The following is a 19,151-nucleotide window of genomic DNA, read 5'->3' as shown; positions in this document are numbered from 1 at the left end:
ACGGCTCTGTCACGACAGAGCTTCACGAGTGCGACAGCGGGGGAAAAGCCCGCAACGACACGAACTGCGCGCCCCGCGACCCCGCCGCCTCCCGCCCGGCCGCGTCCTTGTGCGCAGCTGCGGGGCGGTGCTTGTCCCCGCTTCCGTCGGGCGGTGCGGGCAGCGGGCGGGAGCGGGCGCCATGCCGATGAAGGGCCGCTTCCCCGTGCGGCGGACGCTGCAGTACCTCAGCCAGGGCGACGTCATTTTCAAGAGCTCGGTGAAGGTTATGACCGTGAACTACAACACGGCGGGGGAGACGAGCGAGGGGGCGAGGTTAGCGCGGGGCGGGTACCGGCGGCCTCTACTCTGGAGCATCGCCGCCCACCTCCTGCCGTGCTGTTCTTCTTTCTTTTCCTCCTAGAAAGTTTGTGTTTTTCAACATCCCCCAGATCCAGTACAAAAACCCCTGGGTGCAGATCATGCTCTTCAGGAACATGACGCCGTCGCCCTTCCTCCGTTTCTACCTCGGTACGTACCCCGGGGCCGCTGAGGGGAGCGGGCAGCGCAGTCCACAGACCTCGGCTTTGCAGGGAAGGGGAAGAGACGCCTGCTGGGTTAGAAAGATGCCGTTCGATGTTACCAAGCACCACCCGCCCCCATTACCCGATGCGTGGCAGCTTTGCCTGCCCTAATGAAAACTGTGTATCCATTGTAGCAGAGCAGCAGATTTTTTTTCATTATATCTTCGTTTAAAGCACTTTTTTTTTTTTTTTTTTTTTACAGCTACTATTCACACTGCTGTGATTTTTTTTTTAACAGATAGTGGAGAACAAGTTCTGGTTGATGTGGAAGATAAAACCAACAAGGAGATAACTGAACACATTAAAAAGATTCTGGGGAAAAGCAAGTAAGTAACTCTTAATATAAGCTAATATTGCTTCTAGCATACATCATACTACAGCCCCTAAAAACTTCTAGGGTCCCTGAAAAAAAAAAGGAAGAAATTCAACAGAACTAGGTTAACCAGGTAAACCCAGCCGTCTGGTAAATTGCAGCCAGGGAAAAGAAGGAAAGACCACTGGGGTGCCTGCTGATAACAAACAGATCTCTCTTTTTTTCTAGAGAAACACTTGAAAAAGAGGAAAGAGAAAGACAAAAACTGTCACATCCTGCAACCTTTGGGCCCAAGAAGTATCATCTGCGAGAGTGCATGTGTGAAATTGAAGGCCAGGTTCCTTGCCCTGCCTTTGTGCCACTGCCCAAAGAGATGAGAGGAAAATATAAAGCTCCTCTGAAAAACGAAGCATCTGCCTGACATATCAGGTCATACTGCTACATTTCCTCAGGGCTGGATGATCAAGGTTTTTCAGAGACAAGTGTTAACACATCTTGGAAAGAGGAGCAAGTTCACCTGATACTGACATGCCTGTCCCATTCTTACAGCCACAACCAGAAAAATTATAGTGAAAAATATTATTAAATAAATGGAAGTTAAAGAAGCAGCTTTTGTTGTGCCAGTTTTAACAAAACATTGCAGTCAAAGCTATGTGAAAGCAACAGAGAAAGCAGCGACCAGAGCCCTAGGTCCTGCTTGTGCCTACAGGTGTAAGGTTATAGCAAAAACAGGATCAGAGACTCACAGAATGCCCGCTGTTGTAAGGGACCTCTGGAGATCATCTTGCCCAGGACCATGTCTGGATAGCTTCTGAAGAGCTCAGAGAGAGAGCGCACAAGCCACCACAGTCTCTTGGACAACCTGTGCCAGAGCTCAAACTCCACAGCTGGTACGTTTTCTGATGTCCATAGTGATCCTCCTCTGGTCTAGTTTGTGCCCATTTCTTCTTGCCCTGGCACTAGGCCCCACTGAAAAGCCTGGCACCATCATCCTCGTACTCTTGAGGTAATGATAAGCATTGGTAAAGATTCTTCCTCCCAGAGCATTCTCTTTGCTAAGCTGAACAGTTTCAACTCTCTCCTTGCAAGAGAGAGATTCCCATTTCTTAATTCTGTAGATGGCCCTTGGACTCTCACCAGTATGTCCATGGCTCTCTTGTACTGAGCCCAGAACAGGACACAGGTCTTCGGCTGTGGAGTAGTAGTACTCCTCCCCAGTGCTGTTGAAGGATCAGGTCCCTGAGCCTGCTGGCAGTGCTCCACCTGGTGTAGCCCTTAAGATCATATTTGCTTTGGGATAGAGAAACTAGGGAAAGAATTTCTCTTAAAGCAGCACAGCAGCCCCAGGCATGTTTTAATTGTTCCTACTGATTTCCAGCTTGTACTAACTGAAGAAAGACAAATGATAACATACCCCTTCCTGAAACTTAAAACACTGAGTTTTCTTGCTCAGCTGATTTGGTTATCACTTGAAGTCTCATTTATGGATAAAGTTTACAGCTTTGAGAAGCACTGAAAAGAACATCAGAGGATAACATGGAAGTTAGTATTTCAAATGTGTGCCTTAAAATAATCTTCATTATCCTTAAAAAAAAAAAAATCAAGTAACTTTTAAATGCAGAAATAAAAGCTCAAACCCATACAAAGGAGAACTGTGTCTTAAAAACTTCCAGCAAATTCTAGCCAGCAAGTCTGTTGTGCTGGGGTCCAGTACTGCTGCACATCTTCTACTTCTGATGCTACTGGCCCCTGCACACTAAGTTTTAGATCATAGTAGTTTCTGCCTCAAATGATTACACTAAACCTATAGTAGTATATAAATACACAACAGTACTACATTGCTTTTAATTATTTAATTGCATATACCATTAAGTCAGGCTTATATGTGCAAATTACCGTAGAAATAGTTATCAGCATTTCTGAGCTAATGGTTGAATACATTTCACACCAGTTTTTAAGGGATGCTTGAATTATGAAGGGCATATACAGCACAAAATAGATGTTATTTTATTTCATCCCTTGTTTACAAAGTTTCCATACAGAGTAGTGCATGCAGTTTTAACATGTCAGTGCTAATTACTTACTAGTTTTATTGTTAAGATGTCTTCATTTTGTTGTGCCTTGAGAGTCCCGCAGCCGTCCAAATACCAGCGTACAGTCTTCACATTGGAGAAAACTTCAGTATCAGAGGGCTGATCTGCCACCTTTAACACTATTAATGATCATGAGGTATGCTAGTCTGTTACTTGTAAAAGTACATTGTTTTACGTACATAAGGATACTTTATTAGTGTATTAGACTTAACATAGAAATAAAGCAGGATACTTACAAGGAAAACACACTTTTTAAATGCAAAAGCTGAAGCCACTGAAATTTTCTTTTCATCTCGATACCAAAAGCAGCTTTGGGTTACAACACAGGGAGCAATCTCCTTGACTAGCAAACCAGTCTGCCTTAAATAATGGACTTCTACTATTTATTTTAAAATGAACAATTCTTGGGATAAACTTCAGCCATGTCTAATTTTTGCTGCCTTTGTAAATCTGGTGCCACAAAGTTTTAGTTAGTTTACAACCTTTCAGAATTCTGTTGCGCAGATGCTTGGTCCACTCCATGCACAGTAACGCTTAGAGATTCACTCAACAATAACAAAACATACTAGTACAGAAAACTCAAGCTCTAAAGACAACCCATTCTGCACACCTTTCAACCTCAGATTTAGGCTGCAGTAAGAACAACTGCCCTGAAATTGCTGCACTGAGTTAATCTGATCAGTTATTAGTGTTACCGAGGGTACAAATTTGTTGGCTTCGTTTGTCTTAAATAGAAGTAGATCCCTCCAACATATTTAAAAGAAAACAGTTCCATCTGTTTAGGTAGCATGATTGTTTGTGCTTCTGAAATACTAAGTAATGCCTCAGTTATAGCTATGCTATTCATATGTTATTGGAGACACAGTTAAGAGATGTCCCACTCCACAAAACTTTGTACTTCTCAGTAAGCCCACTAGTATTAGTGCAAGAGAGTATGATCTGCCCAATAGCCTCCATTTCAGCTTTATTTAAATACACCCTTTTTGACTAACCTTTTCAAACACAGATGTCTGAAGGTGGGCCTCTGCCTTTCAAAGGCGAGGGGGGGAAGCAGCTCAGACTGTCTTTTGCAAAATATTTGCTAACTTAACATTGAATGATCCTAAGTTTTACAATACCAATCTTCAGAAGCCCTCCTGCACTGCAGGGGCTGGCCTTCACCTTGTCACTGCCACAGGCAGAGGCCCACAGCAAAACTCCCATCTGGACCTGCTTACTTAAGACACACATGCCTGATTCTTGTAACTTCTGATAAGAATCAACTATAAAATAGGAACTTATATTTGGCGCAATCACAGCCCAGCTTTCACAGAATTCCAGTTCAGTGGCACTTCAGCTCTCCACTATAATCAGGATTTCTGTTCTTTAAATGCTACAAAGAGGATTCAAGTCTCAGATAAGAGAAATATGATCATTGTCACCCATAAAGGAATGTGCACGTTCCAGAATATAATTAGGAATTTCAAGGTCACCCTTAATACTGTAGTTCAAATTGGTGCTAGCCTGATGTTCTCCCTGGAAATGAGTATCTACATATTCATTGCACACAAGTAGCTCTGAAGCCAGCGTGGCTTTCTGTTACACTGCAGTTTGTGTCTAGAGGAACTGGGAAACTAAAAGTAATGACAAGGTAGCACCTCCATTTTACCTAGGAATTCCTACAAACACATTTTAAAAATTACTCATATTAAGATCAGTGAAATCTCTTGATAGTTTTAAAATCCATTTTATGTATTATTGCACAAAATTGACCTGTAGCCTGTATATTCTGAATCCCAACGAATCACAGCAGCCTTTCAACAGCACTTTCTTGTAACTCTCTTAGGACAATGAGACTAGCCTGTAACTTACACTCTGCCCTTATCAGAAGATGCAGAAATTTTAGAAACATTTTTGTCTCTCCAGTCAAAGCTCCACTTGAAAAGCTAGTAACTCAGCTGCTACAATAACACAGTGGAAACAAGGAGGAAAGATGATAAACCAACCCCGAAACCATTTCAAAGTGACAGTTCCCTATTACCACTTAACCCCTTTGACCTAAATAAGGGCACAATAAAACAAGTTAGCATTAAGATGGTTGTAACAAGTTACTGTAAATTTTCTTAGTATAAGTGTTCAAGACTAGCAGCATTCCTCTATCTTCTTTCTTCAAGGCTGAGTAGTATTGGGAATACATAAAAGTGTATAAAATACAACATTCTCCCAGTTCCTTCTTGTAATCTGTATTGCTGTTTATAACTGCTCCATCTTCCCAACTCTTATCAGTGGACTTGAGATAACTATTACATGGTATGACTGCTGCTTCAACAGTTGGATTTCTCCTTTTGTTTTGCTAATGTGTACTTCAGTTCCTTTAAGTTCTCTGTCAGTAGTTCCACCTCATCCATTCGTCCACTATGCTTGGCATCAAATATATAGGCTTTGATATTATCAATCTGTTGGAGAAGCAGTTCCTCCTCTATAGCCTCCTCTCTTAAGATCTCACTGACATCCTCCACTTCAAAGGGATTGGTAGAAGATGCTTCTTCAAATGGATTTCCAGAATTCCTATTGCTCCCAGACTTTTGAAATGGATTTTCATCCTCTTCAAAAGGATTTGAAGTACTGACAGATGCTCCATTAGTTTGTTCACCTTCCTCCTCATTTTCAAATGGATTATATTCTCTTTTATCACTTTGCAGAGCTGTGTTTGAGAAAGAAATCGGTTGAGAAACTTCTTTGGCAAATGGGTTAGTGGGATCTTCCTCTGACAGAGGGCTATCTGCTTCATCTTCGAAGGGGTTTAGACAGGTTGCCTGATTTTGGTCTTTGTCACACCATGGGGTATTCCGGTGTCTGACTGGAAAGATTAAGGATTCTTTAGCTGGCAGCTGCTGAACAGCAGTAGTTTCAGAACTTGGGTTCCCTTTCACTTGAGTAATATCCAAATCCAATCCATGTGCTAACAAGTTCCGATTCTCTTTTGCAGCTTCATACTGATGCTGCTTGACTTCTCTGAAATCTAAGGAGCCTGTCCTTGAATGCTGAGACATGAATTTGTGGTGTTCTCTTTCCCACTCTTTTTCACAAAGGAACTGAAGTTCCTCCCTCTGCTTCTCTTCCTCTTCTGCCTGTTTTTTAGAAAGTTCAATAGCTTTCAGAGTTTGTTGTTGATCATATTCATCCTGAAGTTGCCTCAGGTTCTCCTGCAACATACGGACCTCATCCAGCCGATTAGCTGCCTTTGCTTGCTTAATAAAGGATGTGATGTTGTCAATTTGCTGAAGAAGTGGGTCTGCTACCTCACTCTGTCGAGATATGCTAGACGTAGGTAGCCAGCCTTCTGATTTCCTGACTGTTCCTTTTTTAAGGAGAGTTGCGTCACCATTAACTGCACCTGCAGATCTGTAAGTCAAGTCTTTCTGCGTTTCCTCTTGTTTTCTGTGTGTTTCAAGAGCTGCCTAAAACAAGCACATACAGAGAGAACATAATGAGCTTGAAAAATTCCATTAACATTCATATTTACAGAAAATAGGCTACCTTAGATACTGCTGTCACAAACATCAATTCAATTTTTAGTTACTCTGCAAAAAAGTTCACTTTTGTGAATAGATTTCATTAAGCATCTTCACAAGTAATAGGTAATATTACATCTGCCTGTGCAAACTTGAGGTCAAGAAGGGGCAGTGACTGGCATCTTTTGCTCTATGTACAGCACTAAATCCATGTGTCCAAAGGGATGTCTCAGATTGACTTGGACAGTAACCATACCACATCCACCTATAGCAGATACTTCTGCAATAGGGCATCGGTGTAAATATCAATTATATTATTAGCCTTCGGAATGCAATTATTTACATTTCTTAATCTCTATCTTAAGATGAAGCTGGTTTATTTTACATTAGTGATGTCCTCCCTCCCAAAAAAACCCTCTCTTGAAGCAGCATCATTTTTTTTTTTTTAAACCACCTGGAAAGTCTTCAAATTCTACTTGTACAAGTGACTTAAAGCTTTCTGCTACGGTACGGACAGAGCAACAGCATCCACTAACAAGTCACTGCTGCTTTCTAGATGCGTCCAGCTTTCAGTACACGTGTCTCTCTGTTCTGGGTAGAACTACAATGACTGTTACACAAATCCCTGAAAACAAGAATGGAACAATCCACACAGAAAATGAAAAAAGAGTAAAGAAGTCTTAAGGACAGCTGCTCATACACAGGTAGCTACTAACACATTGAGATAAATAATGAGTAGTAAATAATTATGTGTCTGTTCAATTCCTTGAAGGAGGCCCTCATACAAATACAGACCTTAACCTGCCTTACCGTATGCAGTCTTCTCTTCTTCAGTTCTTCATACTGATCTTTGGTTGGCAGGGACATTAGGCCAAACAGTTTTTCCTGAAAAAGATTGAAATATTTACAGTGAATGCTTGCAGGCATTCAGACAGATTTTCAAGTACTTGAAGAAGGAAATACCAACAAATGCTCCACAGACAACTATGAGGTACTCCTCCATTGCAGTCACTGCTCCAAGTTGGAGCACATCATGGCTGCTGTTACTATGCTGCTAGCTAGGCTGGGCCTCTGCAAGAGACAAAGCCAAGGCTTACACATTCTCTTAGACCCCTGAACACAACGCTGCTCTGACTATGCTATCTATATTCAGAATGACTGCAGGAAATCTATGGAAGTAAACCCATCAAAAGAAGTTTTAGACCACACAAATGGGCAGCAAAGAAAGGAACACTACATAAAACTTAATTTAGCTCATAATATATGCTCTATTTACCTGAACAAAAAGTGTAGCTGAGTATCTTATCATTCTCTGAAGCTGTAGTGTTTTAGGGTGAGGCTGGGGTTCTTCGTGCAAGCCTAGGCTCAGGATCTTCTTACTGAATCAAAGCAAACATAAGCTCATCCATTCAAACACAAGGGCCAAGGAAAATACAACAGGAAGAGAGGGAGACAATACCAAATGAACATTTTTAGATGTTCTATTAGGTAAGCCATTCTAAATATTACAAGCTGTAATACTTTTTTTTTTTTAAACTATGCCTCTACTCATTTCCTCTGTGCATGGTGAGAAAAGGAAATAGAGACTGAGGGTGCACAGGAGCAGCATCTACTTTTCAACATGCTCTTTACAACGGACCAGGCAAGTTGACTATCCATATGAATAAGCATAGGCCCCAGTAGTTGTGAATAAGGAGAGGCAGTACAAGCTGTATTGGACGTGGGGAAAAAATTCAGTTTATGCATATAGCAAGAGAGAGCACATGCACTTGGTTTACCTTAGGGCATCAATAAATTCGTATACTTTTTGAATCTCCACCCTCAAGTCATTAGCATGTTCAAGACTGTAGGTTGTCTCCCCAGCACTACAAAACAAGTACAACTTTATTGTAAGTCATACCTCCAGTGAACAATACATACAACACTAAAAGCTATCCCAGGAAGATGTCAACAAACGTAAGGATAAATCATCCATTAGAATGCTTTTGTTTCAAGCTTATTGTATATAAAAAACCCTTTCTTGCTGATAGAAGTGGAAAATACCAACTTGTGAACATGCATATTTACAATTATAGGAAAAATTTTAGTATAAGAAAAATCCCACTCTATCAGTAATACTTAAAACATACCCAAAAATGCATCTATTCTGCATTTTTTCCAGGTACAGAAAAATCCTCACTGAGGAAATAAGCAACTACACCATTAAAATAAGTTTTCTACTTATGTTTGTTGTAAAGCAGAAGTCTACAAGCCCACATGGGCATAATATTTAACATTCTAGCAATTGACTGAGTCCACGGGGAGACACAATCAGTAGATTCTCATGTTTATTAAAAAAACTAGTATTTAATATGGAAGCCTCTTGCCCTTCCTTTTGTACCTCAAATATACAAAATCATCATCATGCTCTCAAAAGCAACTTGCCAGGACTCCGCACGAGTCAGCAGTAGCACTCCTAATGTCATTTTGTAACTCTATCTCCAAAACTAGACTTTGTAAGATCCTTTATAGGTCTGCCCAGTTACAAGGGACGGACCATATCTTAGTATCTGAATATGTGCCTCGATAAGAATCAAAACAGACATAGCCAACCTAACTCCAGAAACAACTAAGTGAAATCTGAATAAAGGAAGGAACCTCTCTATTTCTACAGAAAAATTCAGGAAGTAGGGAAAATATAGCCACTTGCATTTTTTTAAGTCTGCAAAGAAATGTTACTGTTGTTGCAATCCTTTTGAGATGAGATCCCAGTGCTCTTTATGAGGTGATCAAACATTGTAAGACAGGGAGGAATGAAAGCGAGTCAGCATAGTACCCACCAATATATGCATTTGTGCACATTACTTACTCTTTGAAGTTTTCAAGATGTTATGAAAAAATGTATTTCAAGTAGCAAAAATTCAAATAAAAATTCACAGTATCCTAATTTACATCTCCTTTGGGAGAATTTCTTCATATTCATTTGCTGTACAGCTTCTTTCTTTGCCTTCAGGAACTCCTTGAAGTGTATCCATTTCAGCAATATCACAAATGCCAGATGTAACTTTTTTTTAATAGCCAAGTAATGCACTATTTTTCCTTCCAGCCCTCACTACTTTATGACATTTCATTTATTAAACGCACATTGCAGGCTTATATCACATTTACCCCATACGACAAATCTTTTAGCAGGTCACTGCAACACTTACATTACATTAATATAGATCTGTATATAATTAAGGCTTATAATATAGAATTCTGACCACACTGAAATCAAAAGCTGTATATGACTGATAAAACCCTATAATTTCTCCAGTTCTAGAAATAAAAGTATAATCCTAGCACTTTTTTTTCATATAGATTTGGGGCAAGAAAATATTAATTTAGGCATCCAAGTCATGCACCAAAACACTGTGGTTAATACTAAGTCCTAAGTCATAAGTTAATTAAGTTATCCCAGGGATGACGCTCAGATTTAAGACTTGCTTAAGGAATCTGGTCTGTGAATTAACTTGAGTTTTGAATAGTTATGTGTCTAGATTAAAACAACAGAACACTTCTTCATGACCTACCCATGCCCATAGCCTTACCACACCAATTCCTTGCTACTTTGCAGACTTACGGGGGCAGAAATATGCATACATTCATAAGTAAAATTAGTAAGTGGGACTTACTTCAGAGATTCTGCCATCCTTATATATTCTGGTGCCTTCTGGTCAACCTTCTCCATGCAAAGTCGGAGTTTCTTATTTAACAACGCACATAAAAGAACTTGTATTAGAACACAAATATAAGCACCCACTAACACAAACCTTTCCATGTGCTTATGCACATTCAAAGCGAATAGTGATGAAAGTCATCTAACTTCTCAGGATCACAAGGTCCTCCAGTTATCCTCAGAACGCAGATGGCGTTGTCAAGAACAGAGAAAGAATCTCTATACTCTTGCAAGGTGCACCTTGAATTCAGAAACTGTTTTGATGGGCAACTTCTAGTCTTACTCTCTTCGCAGAAAAGCGCCAACAGAAATCCCCATTAGTATGAAAAATGGGGCTGGGAGAGAGGCTTGCAGATTATCAAGAAGATACACAGTGATCATCAGTACCTGCTATTAAGGCATATTTGAACACAGAATTCCAGTCACACACTGTTGTTCAATTCAAATGGTTGCCACTAGTGTGGGCACAAACAGCTCTTACAACGTGAAGTTGTATAGTTCTAGTACAGCCCACTAACAAAGTGCACAAGCACATCACTGGTTTAAAAAGAACTGTTCTGACAAATCCCAGTTGACATCATTCACGACTTTTAAGGGGCATGTCAAAATTTATTAGTTCCAGATGAGAACAAAAAAGTACCTTAAAAACACGGATTTAAGCTACCATGGAATATAAATGATAAATGGCAACGGAATGCTTAATTTCAGGTTTATCTTTGTTGCTAGAATATTAAGCCATAAAGAACTTGGACACAAGAGAACAAGCCAAAAGCCAAGCGGCGACAACTGCAGATATATATACACCAAGAACAAAAGCAGCAAGGAGTTTGATTTACCTCATAGAGTTTCACAATCTCTGGAGTGTATTCTTTCTCATCAATCTGTTGTTCTCTTTTCAGCAGAGTATCTTTGCAGTGCTGACAACAGCGGATTTGATCATCATCCTTCTCATCCAGAACGGAGCTCACACTGCTTATACTGCTAATGCTGCCTCGGCGAGAGCCATGGACACTATTAGGTGAGGCATTCGGGCTGGTATGAGAACTCAAGGCCTCTTTACTGGCACTGGTCAGTTTGCCTAAAAATTATGCAAGGGTAACTTTACAGTGACAGGAGAAGCCAACAGATTTCACCAACACAAATAAATTGCACTTTAACAAAAGCTAGCATTACCAAAATACTAGAAAAACAGCTTGAAACAGTCTGCTGAAAGACATGTAAGAAACACATAACAAACAAGACTCCAAGTCAGAATTTGGGTCTTCGCTGCAAGATCCTGCTTCACTCTAAGAGGAGTGAGAGAGCATACTACTGGGAACCACTCACTTTATTTATGCCTAGTAGCATTCTCACGTTGGATCTTGCATAGTTACAAAAAAAGTATGTGGAAAAATGGATATGTTAATACTGTCCTTATTTTGTGCTGGAACTCTCTGGAGAGCCCAGTGAACATCATTTATTTCCACAGAAAAAAAAAAATAGTCTCCTCTCCAACGCACCAGATAAGGAAAATAAAGTTGGAAGGGCTTCTTAAAAACTTGTGGATTAATTCCCTTGATGTCAGCATTCGGACAGCCATGGGCAAGACTCAATATTTAAAACTGGGATGGACTTCAAGAATCTTGGCAGTTATGACTCCAAAAATTAATACCTTCATAGTTACAACACTCAGAATTTTGGAATACACTACTTATAGTACCGGTGTTACTAGTATACTTTAGTGTTTTGCTGAAGATCATCTAAGATTCCTAAAGCTGCAGAAGGAACACAAAGAACAGAGAAAGCATTCTTATGCTCTTTTACATACAAGTGCCTGCATAGAATTGAAGGACACATTAAAGGAGTTTTCCATACTGCAGAAAATATTAAGCTTGTTTTCTTGTTGCAAAAAGCCAGAATGCATTCAGCACTGAGTGAGATAAAGAAAGGAGGAATTAATACCACCCACTGCACTTACTTGCCAATGGAAGACTGATAAGTTCCATGCACTTCTTGCACATAATAGAACCGCAAAGCCGGCAGTGGTGACGTCTGTTTCGCATACTGAACTTATTGCCACAGTCTGGGCAGAATGGAACATCCTGGTCATTGACCCAAGGCACAACAGACTTCTCTATAGCTATGATCCAGTGGAGGAGGCAGCAGTACACACAATATAAGATGTTAGTTCAATTAATTCCTTAGCTGGTGAGCTATAGCAGGATATAGTCTGAGGTAAGCTCTTACCAACCTCTTATTTTAGCAGACTCGGTGCTTGCTCTGTCAAAGGATGTAAGCTAGTAGAAGATAAACAACACATTCAAAAAAAAAAAACTTTCCTGCTTACAAAAGTACAAAGACAAAAAAATCCACAACAGCCCCCCCCACTCACCCATGCCCAGCAAGCTAAAAAAAGAAGCGCACTATCTTAAAAAGATAGAAATAAATAGGAAGATTGCTGAATATTTATGCCAAATTCAGACAAGTAGTGCTAATCAATCACTGCCAAAATTGCAAAGTCAGATTATTTGGACATAATTCTTATGTCATCCAACATTATTGTGTCTGACTAAAAATGCAGCTAAGTTGGCTGTCAGTGGGGGATTTTACAGAACAAATAGCTGGAAAAATCATGACAAGAGCATTAGGGAGTAAGCCTATAAAGTAAAAGATGAAGAAAGCACATGGTTCTTGAAGCACATGAAGTAGCATCTTGAGCTTGAAAATACTGTACAGAAACAGAAATCATACCCCCAGTACAGAGTAAGACCAAACACACTACACAAGGATAAAAAGGGAGGACAGTAAGATCTGAAAAGACTCTATTTACTACAGCTTATCAATTGCACTAATACATAAATGGGCACCCTTTGCACTGAAATAGGATTTTACATTTAAGAAACATTTAAAAGGCTGGAATATTAGGAAGTAGCAAAATTACCTTTTCTAACCTGATTAACAACTTATTGACTTCAACTACATAGTGATCGATCCTGGCTGCTCGGTATTTCTTGAAATTGGAAAGATGGCTTCTCATAGCACCTTTGGGAGAGAGGAGAATTCAGAGTCAGCTGAGTGTTCTTCATGAATTTAAACGCCTTCTGAAAGGCAGCTGTTCCTTCTTTTTCACCATTTATTTCTCAGGTTCAAATGAAATTTTAAAGACATATTAGCATTCCAAGTTTTGCCAGTGCTGGCCTGAATAAAGCATGCTGGCTAGCCTCCAGGCTAGAAATAAAACACTGCTTATTGCTACAGCAGAAAAGCAAAGACGACTACATTAAGGAAAACATCTGCAACAGTTTTTTTTTTTCCATCCTTATCCCTCAGTTACATTAGGTAAGGTGTCACCAGCCAGTATTGTTGTCAAGACCAGCTCCTGTTATCTCCTTACTACATCTGGAACAAAGGCAAGATGCAGGTCCAATGATTATGTGAGGGTCATGCAACAGCAGCTTCTTTCAGATTGCTGTCATCCTTCTCACCTTTAGAGGTCTGAACCAAACCCTTGATCACAGCTCAGATTTACAGAAACCTCATCAACAACTATACAAAAGATCAATACAGCATCTACTTAAGAAATACATCATTCATTTCCAATAAATTTGGGTTGAAGTTTTGATTTTTTTCCATAGGCCAGAAATTAAAAAAAATCAGTTACAGTCAAAATACAAAAATTGTTCTTCTGACTAGCAGAACACAAAAGCAGATGTTGCTCTTTTACACTAACAGTACAACATCACTTCCTCATTCTAATGAAATATGTAAAAACCTCTCCATAGCTGAATTCATTGGAATGGGAGAGTCCTTCTGGGTAACTAGATTCTGTCTCTGCTGCGGGGACACTACAGAATCCCTTACACCCCTTCACCAAATCATGTTAAAATCTGTAAGATTCATCTTCTCCACTTTGGTTAAAAAAAAAAATGCAGTTATCTAGAGAGCTTGGATTCTGCAGATCCAAAAGACAAATTCCTCATCTGTCAGCAGCACAGGAGAACTCTCAGGACCCACCAGAGATAGTGCTGTCTCCTCCACCCCAAAAATAACCACAGTATTTCCATAATAGTAAAAAGGTAATTTCCAGTAACAGTATTCGTAAGTACAGGTTCAGACAACATATTTGTTAACTTCTGCAATGTTTGAATCTACAGCCAGAGTTTGGCTGCTTATTTTTTAAAAAAGTAAAACTTATTGATGATAGATTACCTATACCTCAAATCCAAAGAAATAGCTGGAGGAGTTCAAACTAAGGGACAAGCGTTTTGCCAGACATGGAAGCTAACATCTACTTTAAACAAAAAGCCACAGATCTAATATGGCTGCATCCACATAAATAGTAGTAGTGGATTATTATCTGTTTTATAAAAAGCCAGATGATGATGCTTGCAGAACACCTCAATAAAGCTAGATGCACAGCGCTAAATATGTACCAAAGCGAACTCAATAACTCAGGCACAATGAAATGACAAACAACTATCCTGTTTTTGAGGTTAGTTTACATCCTAGTTCTATAGATCTTCCCCACCCCACCCCTCATCATCCTACACAATGCATGCAGGCTGCAGAGAATCAATATGCAAGCCATGACTCCATGCTACAGTAAATCAGATTCAATACAGACAATTCCACACAGCTTCAGCAACACTCACTTTTTCCCCAACTAAAATTAAAAGTTATCTCCACTGTGCATCACTCTCAAGCTCTCCTACCTATTTCTTGGGGCTCCCACATGTATGGATCTACTCCACCATAGCTGAATGACTCATATCGCTCCTGAGATCCAGAATCAGTTCTGTCATCTCCTTCTCGTTTCAGGAATTTCTTCTTTGCTCTCTTGGCCTTCTGGACAAGACCTGAAAAAAGATAAACCCACATATAAAAGAGCAGGCAGTTCGCCTCCCAGTATTTTTCATGTGAAACCAGCATGGCATACTCCTTATCATCCAGAAGGAATCTTTTGCCTTCACAACAAGTCAGCATGCTCTGTTTAGAACTAAAGTATTGTTCAGAGTCAGCAATGACATACAATGCATTTCGTTATCTGTTAGAGTAGTGTTATGGTCCTAATTACAAACAGGTAATTTTAGACACTCCATTCAGGGACATCACCGTAAAACAGTGAACTGTATTAAACTATGGAACCCTATTTCATAGGGCACTGGGACATTACATATGTACTCTTTTAATTCCTAATGATTTTCTTCGGATTCTAGGATGTTCAATACTTTCTTTGTACTTTTGCACAAGAGTACAAGCTAAGAACATCAGTGCGCTAGTACACTGAAGTAGTTTCAGAAGAACTGAAAGATCACCACATTATCTTATGCAAAAGCTAGTGAGAGGAGGGCAATTTCCCAGGCCGAAAGATGGAGAACTTTAAACTTCAGTATTTTTATGTCAACAGAATTTAAGGACACCACTTTTCTTGGTAAGTACACTCAGTATCTTCTAGAATTAGTTCCCTTATACATCTGCTGAAAACCATGAGTTGCAAGTGTAATGCTACAATGTGATGGAAAGTACAGCAATAATAGCAGAGAGGAAAAGTCTTTGGCTGCAGCAAATGACGACAAGCCCAAATGCAGCAGCCATGGACACAGAAACAAAGGAAGAAAGTTTTCTCACCTTCAGAAGGCCTCAGATGCACAATGATCTCCAGTGAGATCCCCTCACCTCCACTGACGACCCTTAAATGAGGTCTGGGAAGGGGTGGATCCTGGTTCCACCCCTTCTGTCATTCAGATGCACTGCATGCACCTGAGCTCCCCTGGGTTGGCCCTGTCTTCCCACTAGGTGCTCAAACACTGGTCCAGGCCATGACTTAGCACTTCTGCTACAGCAAGTCCCTTGAGATATCTTCTTACCTAATTTAGGATCCAAACCACTACGACTTCCAACTTGATTTTGCTGGAGTCTGTCCCCTGGAGCTTCAGCCCCTAGGACTCTGCCAGTAGCTCTTCACACACATACACCCCATACTTGTTAGCAGCTCTCCAGCTGGCTGAAGTTACAGTGCTTCCCAAAGCGATATAAAGTAATGGAAAACAATTTTCCCAACAAAGCTGTGTCTACTAGCATTGTAACATTATCTAAGAAATAGGAATTCTCCTATCTTCTCCCCCTCCCGAACTATTCTCAAGTCAACACAGTAAATGCCAACTAGACACTGCAGTTCCTTAAGTGGGGTTTATGCTATTCAGGGGCATTGAAAGTTGGCATACTCAAGAAGAAGTAGAGGTGCCTCACGGTTTTGCCACAGGCACAAATAGGTTGCTTGAAAACAACTTCTTCATAAGAAGGTCAAACAGGAACACTTCAGTATGACTCAAGCGAAGTACTAGAAAAGAATTCGCAAGTCCAATCAGCACAGACTTCAGCAGAGTTATGCAGCCACCTGCAATACACAGACTGAATGCTCATCCTTTCTTGAACAGGACAGCTCATTCCACTGGCATTCCAGAGGGGACTTCACTGGCTAGACTTTGATGGGAGTAGCTATGACAGAAAGTTACCAAGATAAAACAGCATCTTTAATGCAAAAGCACATGAAAAACAGTTTAAGAAGCAACGCAGAAGAACACTACGGAGAAAACAAAGCTCAACATGAAGGTATTTTGTATCCAATAAAGGAGGGATTTGGGAAATCTTACGGAAAGTAAGTATTGTTTTCCTTCTTTTTAATCACAATGAAAACAATGTTGTTGTTCTGGTTTAAGCACTGCACTGAAGCTCCTCTAATTCACCTCAACACTGTACCTGTGCTGAGAACAGCACTACAGCACTGACTGGTCCACCTCCACCATCCAAAGAGGGGAGAGTGCCACAAGACAAGGAGTGGCCAGACCAGTGGAAGCAACTGAACTGAAGGACTCACAGAGCTACCCCTAAGGTGGGTTTGTTAAAAAACACAAACTTCACTCAGAAAAGAGACTTCTGAAATAATGATCTTCACTCTCCCAGAGAGGAAAAAAAGAAGACCAAAACAATAAGAACTGTTACAGAGAAACGCAGGGAACAACCAAACAATTTTGTACAGTCTTCTCTCAGTGTAAAATTGCGGCATTGTGTACCCTGGGGCAGAAAGGAGATCACACTTTAGTTAGAAAGAATCCAAAGCTATCTTCCAAACACCACTAAAAGCCAGCAGTGCACAGCACAGCTTAGCTCTGGGCTGCCTGCCTCTGCTCCACCACTCACACTCTTCTGCTTCTGCCACCTCCTTTGCCACGCAGCTTACCTGCTACTGCACTTTTAGCTGCTGTTAAAACAGGACTGGTGACTGGAACCCGGCGGGAACCTGAGCTTCCCCCATTCTTTAAAGGCCTCTGACTAATACTTGGGAACTCATCTGCATTACAGTATGAACTGGAGTGTTCTCATGTAAAAATGTGGCCAACAAACAAACAAAAGCCAGTAATAACCCCAAGCACGAAGCGCTGCACCCAAGGGGCACGGAGGCCTACAGAACACCCACTTGCAGGCAGTGTATTCCACATCAGGAAACGGTTGCATCAGGAACAATGTAACACACTGTGCCTCGGCCTACCATGCATGCAGAAACGGGGCCCCACGTCTCACTTGTTGCGTATTTCTGTCAGTGTTTCAGTACAGAGAGACACCCAGAGCTCACGCAACACAGCAGCTTCTATCTATGGGATTTAACGCAACAGACGCGAGAACATCGAGAAACCGCCGCGGCCCTTACTTCGGAGCTGGCCTCTGACGTCTCTGTCGTCGCCCGAGTGCTCCTCCTCGTAGTGCGCCCGCAGCTGCTGGAACGCCTGCAGGTCCTTCAGGCACAGCGGGCACAAGAAGCCCTCCCGCATCTCCGCCGCGTCCCCGAACGGCGGCGCGCAGCCGGAAGCCATGGCGCTGCGGGCTCAGTGCTGCGGCATCGCCCGCGCCCTTCTGAAAGACAGCGGCACGGCACGGCTCCCCTCCGGGCGGCCCTTCCCTCCGCCAGCCCGCGCCTCCCAAGCCTGCAGAGCCCGCACGAGGGACGTACCCGCTCCCGCACTCCACAGGACTGAGGGAGAAGACGGGGGCAGAGCTAAACGAAGTGGCGGAGGCGGGCGGGGCAAACAGCACGGCGGGAGCCCGACCAGGCCCGGCGCCGCGCGAAGGATGAGGCGGGGCTTCACCTCGCGCTGAGGGGTCTCCGCCCCGCCCCGGGGCGCCGGCGGCCCTGAGGCGCGGCCCCGCGCTCCCCGTCACGTCACCTTGGCTCGGCCGCAGGCAGGAGGTGCGCGGCCGCGTCTCCGACGATCGCACGCCCCGGCGGTGGATCACGAACGCCCCCAGAGCAGCAGAGCCCGGCGGAGGGCGGGACGAGAGCCGAGGTACCGACGGGCGGGAGGGGCGAGCGCGGGAGGAGCTCCGCGGGACTGGCGGGGAGGCGGGGCCCGGCCCGGCGGAGGCCGTGCTGCGGAGCGCGGCGCTATCGATGCCGGGAGCTCCGGCTGCGGCGGGCGGGGCCGCGCGGGGAGACCGTAACGTGTTCCGAGGTGGCCGCGGGGAGCCCGGCTTGACGGCGGCCGCAGCGTCGGCGGAGGGCGGGAGGGGCGCGGTGCTGCCCTTCATTACGGCCCGGCACGCCGCCCCGCGGGCTCTGCGCTGCTGTCGAACTGGAGCGCAGATTCCTGCGCGTTGGTCGCTGCGGGCTGACCGCCCGCTTAGAATCGCGGTATCAGTGAGGTTGGAAAAGTTCTCCAAGACCACCGAGTCCAACCCAGCCCGCCCCACCGCTCCCTCCGACGGTGTCCCTCGGGGCCCCATCTCCGCGCTCCTGGAGCGCCCGCAGGGGCGGTGTCCCCGCCGCTCCCTGAGCAGCTCGCGCCCGCGCCCGACCGCTCCTTCTGAGAAGACATTTCTGCTGATGTCCAACCCGGCCCTGCCCTGGTGCAGCTGGAGGCTGTCACACGATCACTGTCAGCGTCTTGTCTCATAACCAATGAATCTGACCCGTTTTGTATTTGTAATTCCACCATCCTGCAAAACCGTAATGGGAAA

At 42.8% G+C, this 19,151-nt stretch overlaps 3 protein-coding genes and 1 long non-coding RNA gene across 7 annotated transcripts in view; 3 read left to right on the top strand and 1 right to left on the bottom strand.

Annotated features, from left to right (window-relative positions):
* On the top strand, window positions 85–1,484 carry MRPS25 (mitochondrial ribosomal protein S25). The gene is made up of 4 exons (XM_021409929.1): window positions 85–315; window positions 404–510; window positions 802–889; window positions 1,105–1,484. The coding sequence occupies exons 1-4, from the start codon at window positions 182–184 to the stop codon at window positions 1,295–1,297; spliced, it is 522 nt and encodes a 173-aa protein (XP_021265604.1). The 5' UTR covers window positions 85–181; the 3' UTR covers window positions 1,298–1,484.
* Window positions 2,715–18,497, bottom strand: RBSN (rabenosyn, RAB effector). 4 transcript variants are annotated; one of them, XM_021409907.1, is made up of 12 exons: window positions 18,362–18,497; window positions 17,848–18,050; window positions 14,852–14,995; window positions 13,081–13,181; window positions 12,391–12,436; window positions 12,118–12,279; window positions 10,997–11,238; window positions 10,117–10,187; window positions 8,242–8,328; window positions 7,740–7,842; window positions 7,274–7,348; window positions 2,715–6,409 (listed from the first exon to the last, which is right to left on the bottom strand). In XM_021409907.1, the coding sequence occupies exons 2-12, from the start codon at window positions 18,008–18,010 to the stop codon at window positions 5,273–5,275; spliced, it is 2,331 nt and encodes a 776-aa protein (XP_021265582.1). In that variant the 5' UTR covers window positions 18,011–18,050; window positions 18,362–18,497; the 3' UTR covers window positions 2,715–5,272. The 4 variants fall into 4 exon arrangements, with proteins under 4 accessions (XP_021265582.1, XP_021265579.1, XP_021265580.1 ...); XM_021409904.1 differs by having other exon boundaries at window positions 17,848–18,168; window positions 18,362–18,492; XM_021409905.1 differs by lacking the exon at window positions 18,362–18,497 and adding an exon at window positions 18,148–18,348.
* Window positions 15,444–16,791, top strand: LOC110405035. Its single transcript, XR_002442648.1, has 2 exons — window positions 15,444–15,570; window positions 16,577–16,791. It is a non-coding gene; the product is annotated as an uncharacterized LOC110405035 (long non-coding RNA).
* Window positions 18,347–19,151, top strand: part of TMCC1 (transmembrane and coiled-coil domain family 1) — a 118,193-nt gene continuing 117,388 nt past the window's right edge. The window contains exon 1 of the mRNA XM_021409919.1: window positions 18,347–18,481. The gene's annotated coding sequence lies outside the window, so the exon portion shown is untranslated. The remainder of the gene's footprint in view (window positions 18,482–19,151) is intronic.

This window comes from Numida meleagris, chromosome 11, assembly GCF_002078875.1.
Source record: "Numida meleagris isolate 19003 breed g44 Domestic line chromosome 11, NumMel1.0, whole genome shotgun sequence".
NCBI classification, from domain to species: Eukaryota; Metazoa; Chordata; class Aves; order Galliformes; family Numididae; genus Numida; species Numida meleagris.
The sequence above is the reverse complement of the archived record's forward strand: the minus strand, read 5'-3'. Positions and strand labels throughout refer to the sequence as shown.

Excerpts from the sequence above, each read along its gene's own strand:
- MRPS25 (XM_021409929.1), top strand. The coding sequence starts at position 182 with ATGCCGATGAAGGGCCGCTTCCCCGTGCGGCGGACGCTGCAGTACCTC. Across the intron at positions 316-403 it reads GAGACGAGCGAGGGGGCGAG|AAAGTTTGTGTTTTTCAACA; the intron begins GTTAGCGCGGGG and ends TTTTCCTCCTAG. Across the intron at positions 511-801 it reads CTTCCTCCGTTTCTACCTCG|ATAGTGGAGAACAAGTTCTG; the intron begins GTACGTACCCCG and ends TTTTTTTAACAG.
- RBSN (XM_021409907.1), bottom strand. The coding sequence starts at position 18,010 with ATGGCTTCCGGCTGCGCGCCGCCGTTCGGGGACGCGGCGGAGATGCGG. Across the intron at positions 12,280-12,390 it reads CGAGTCTGCTAAAATAAGAG|CTATAGAGAAGTCTGTTGTG; the intron begins GTTGGTAAGAGC and ends ACTGGATCATAG. Across the intron at positions 7,349-7,739 it reads CAGCTACACTTTTTGTTCAG|GAAAAACTGTTTGGCCTAAT; the intron begins GTAAATAGAGCA and ends AATCTTTTTCAG.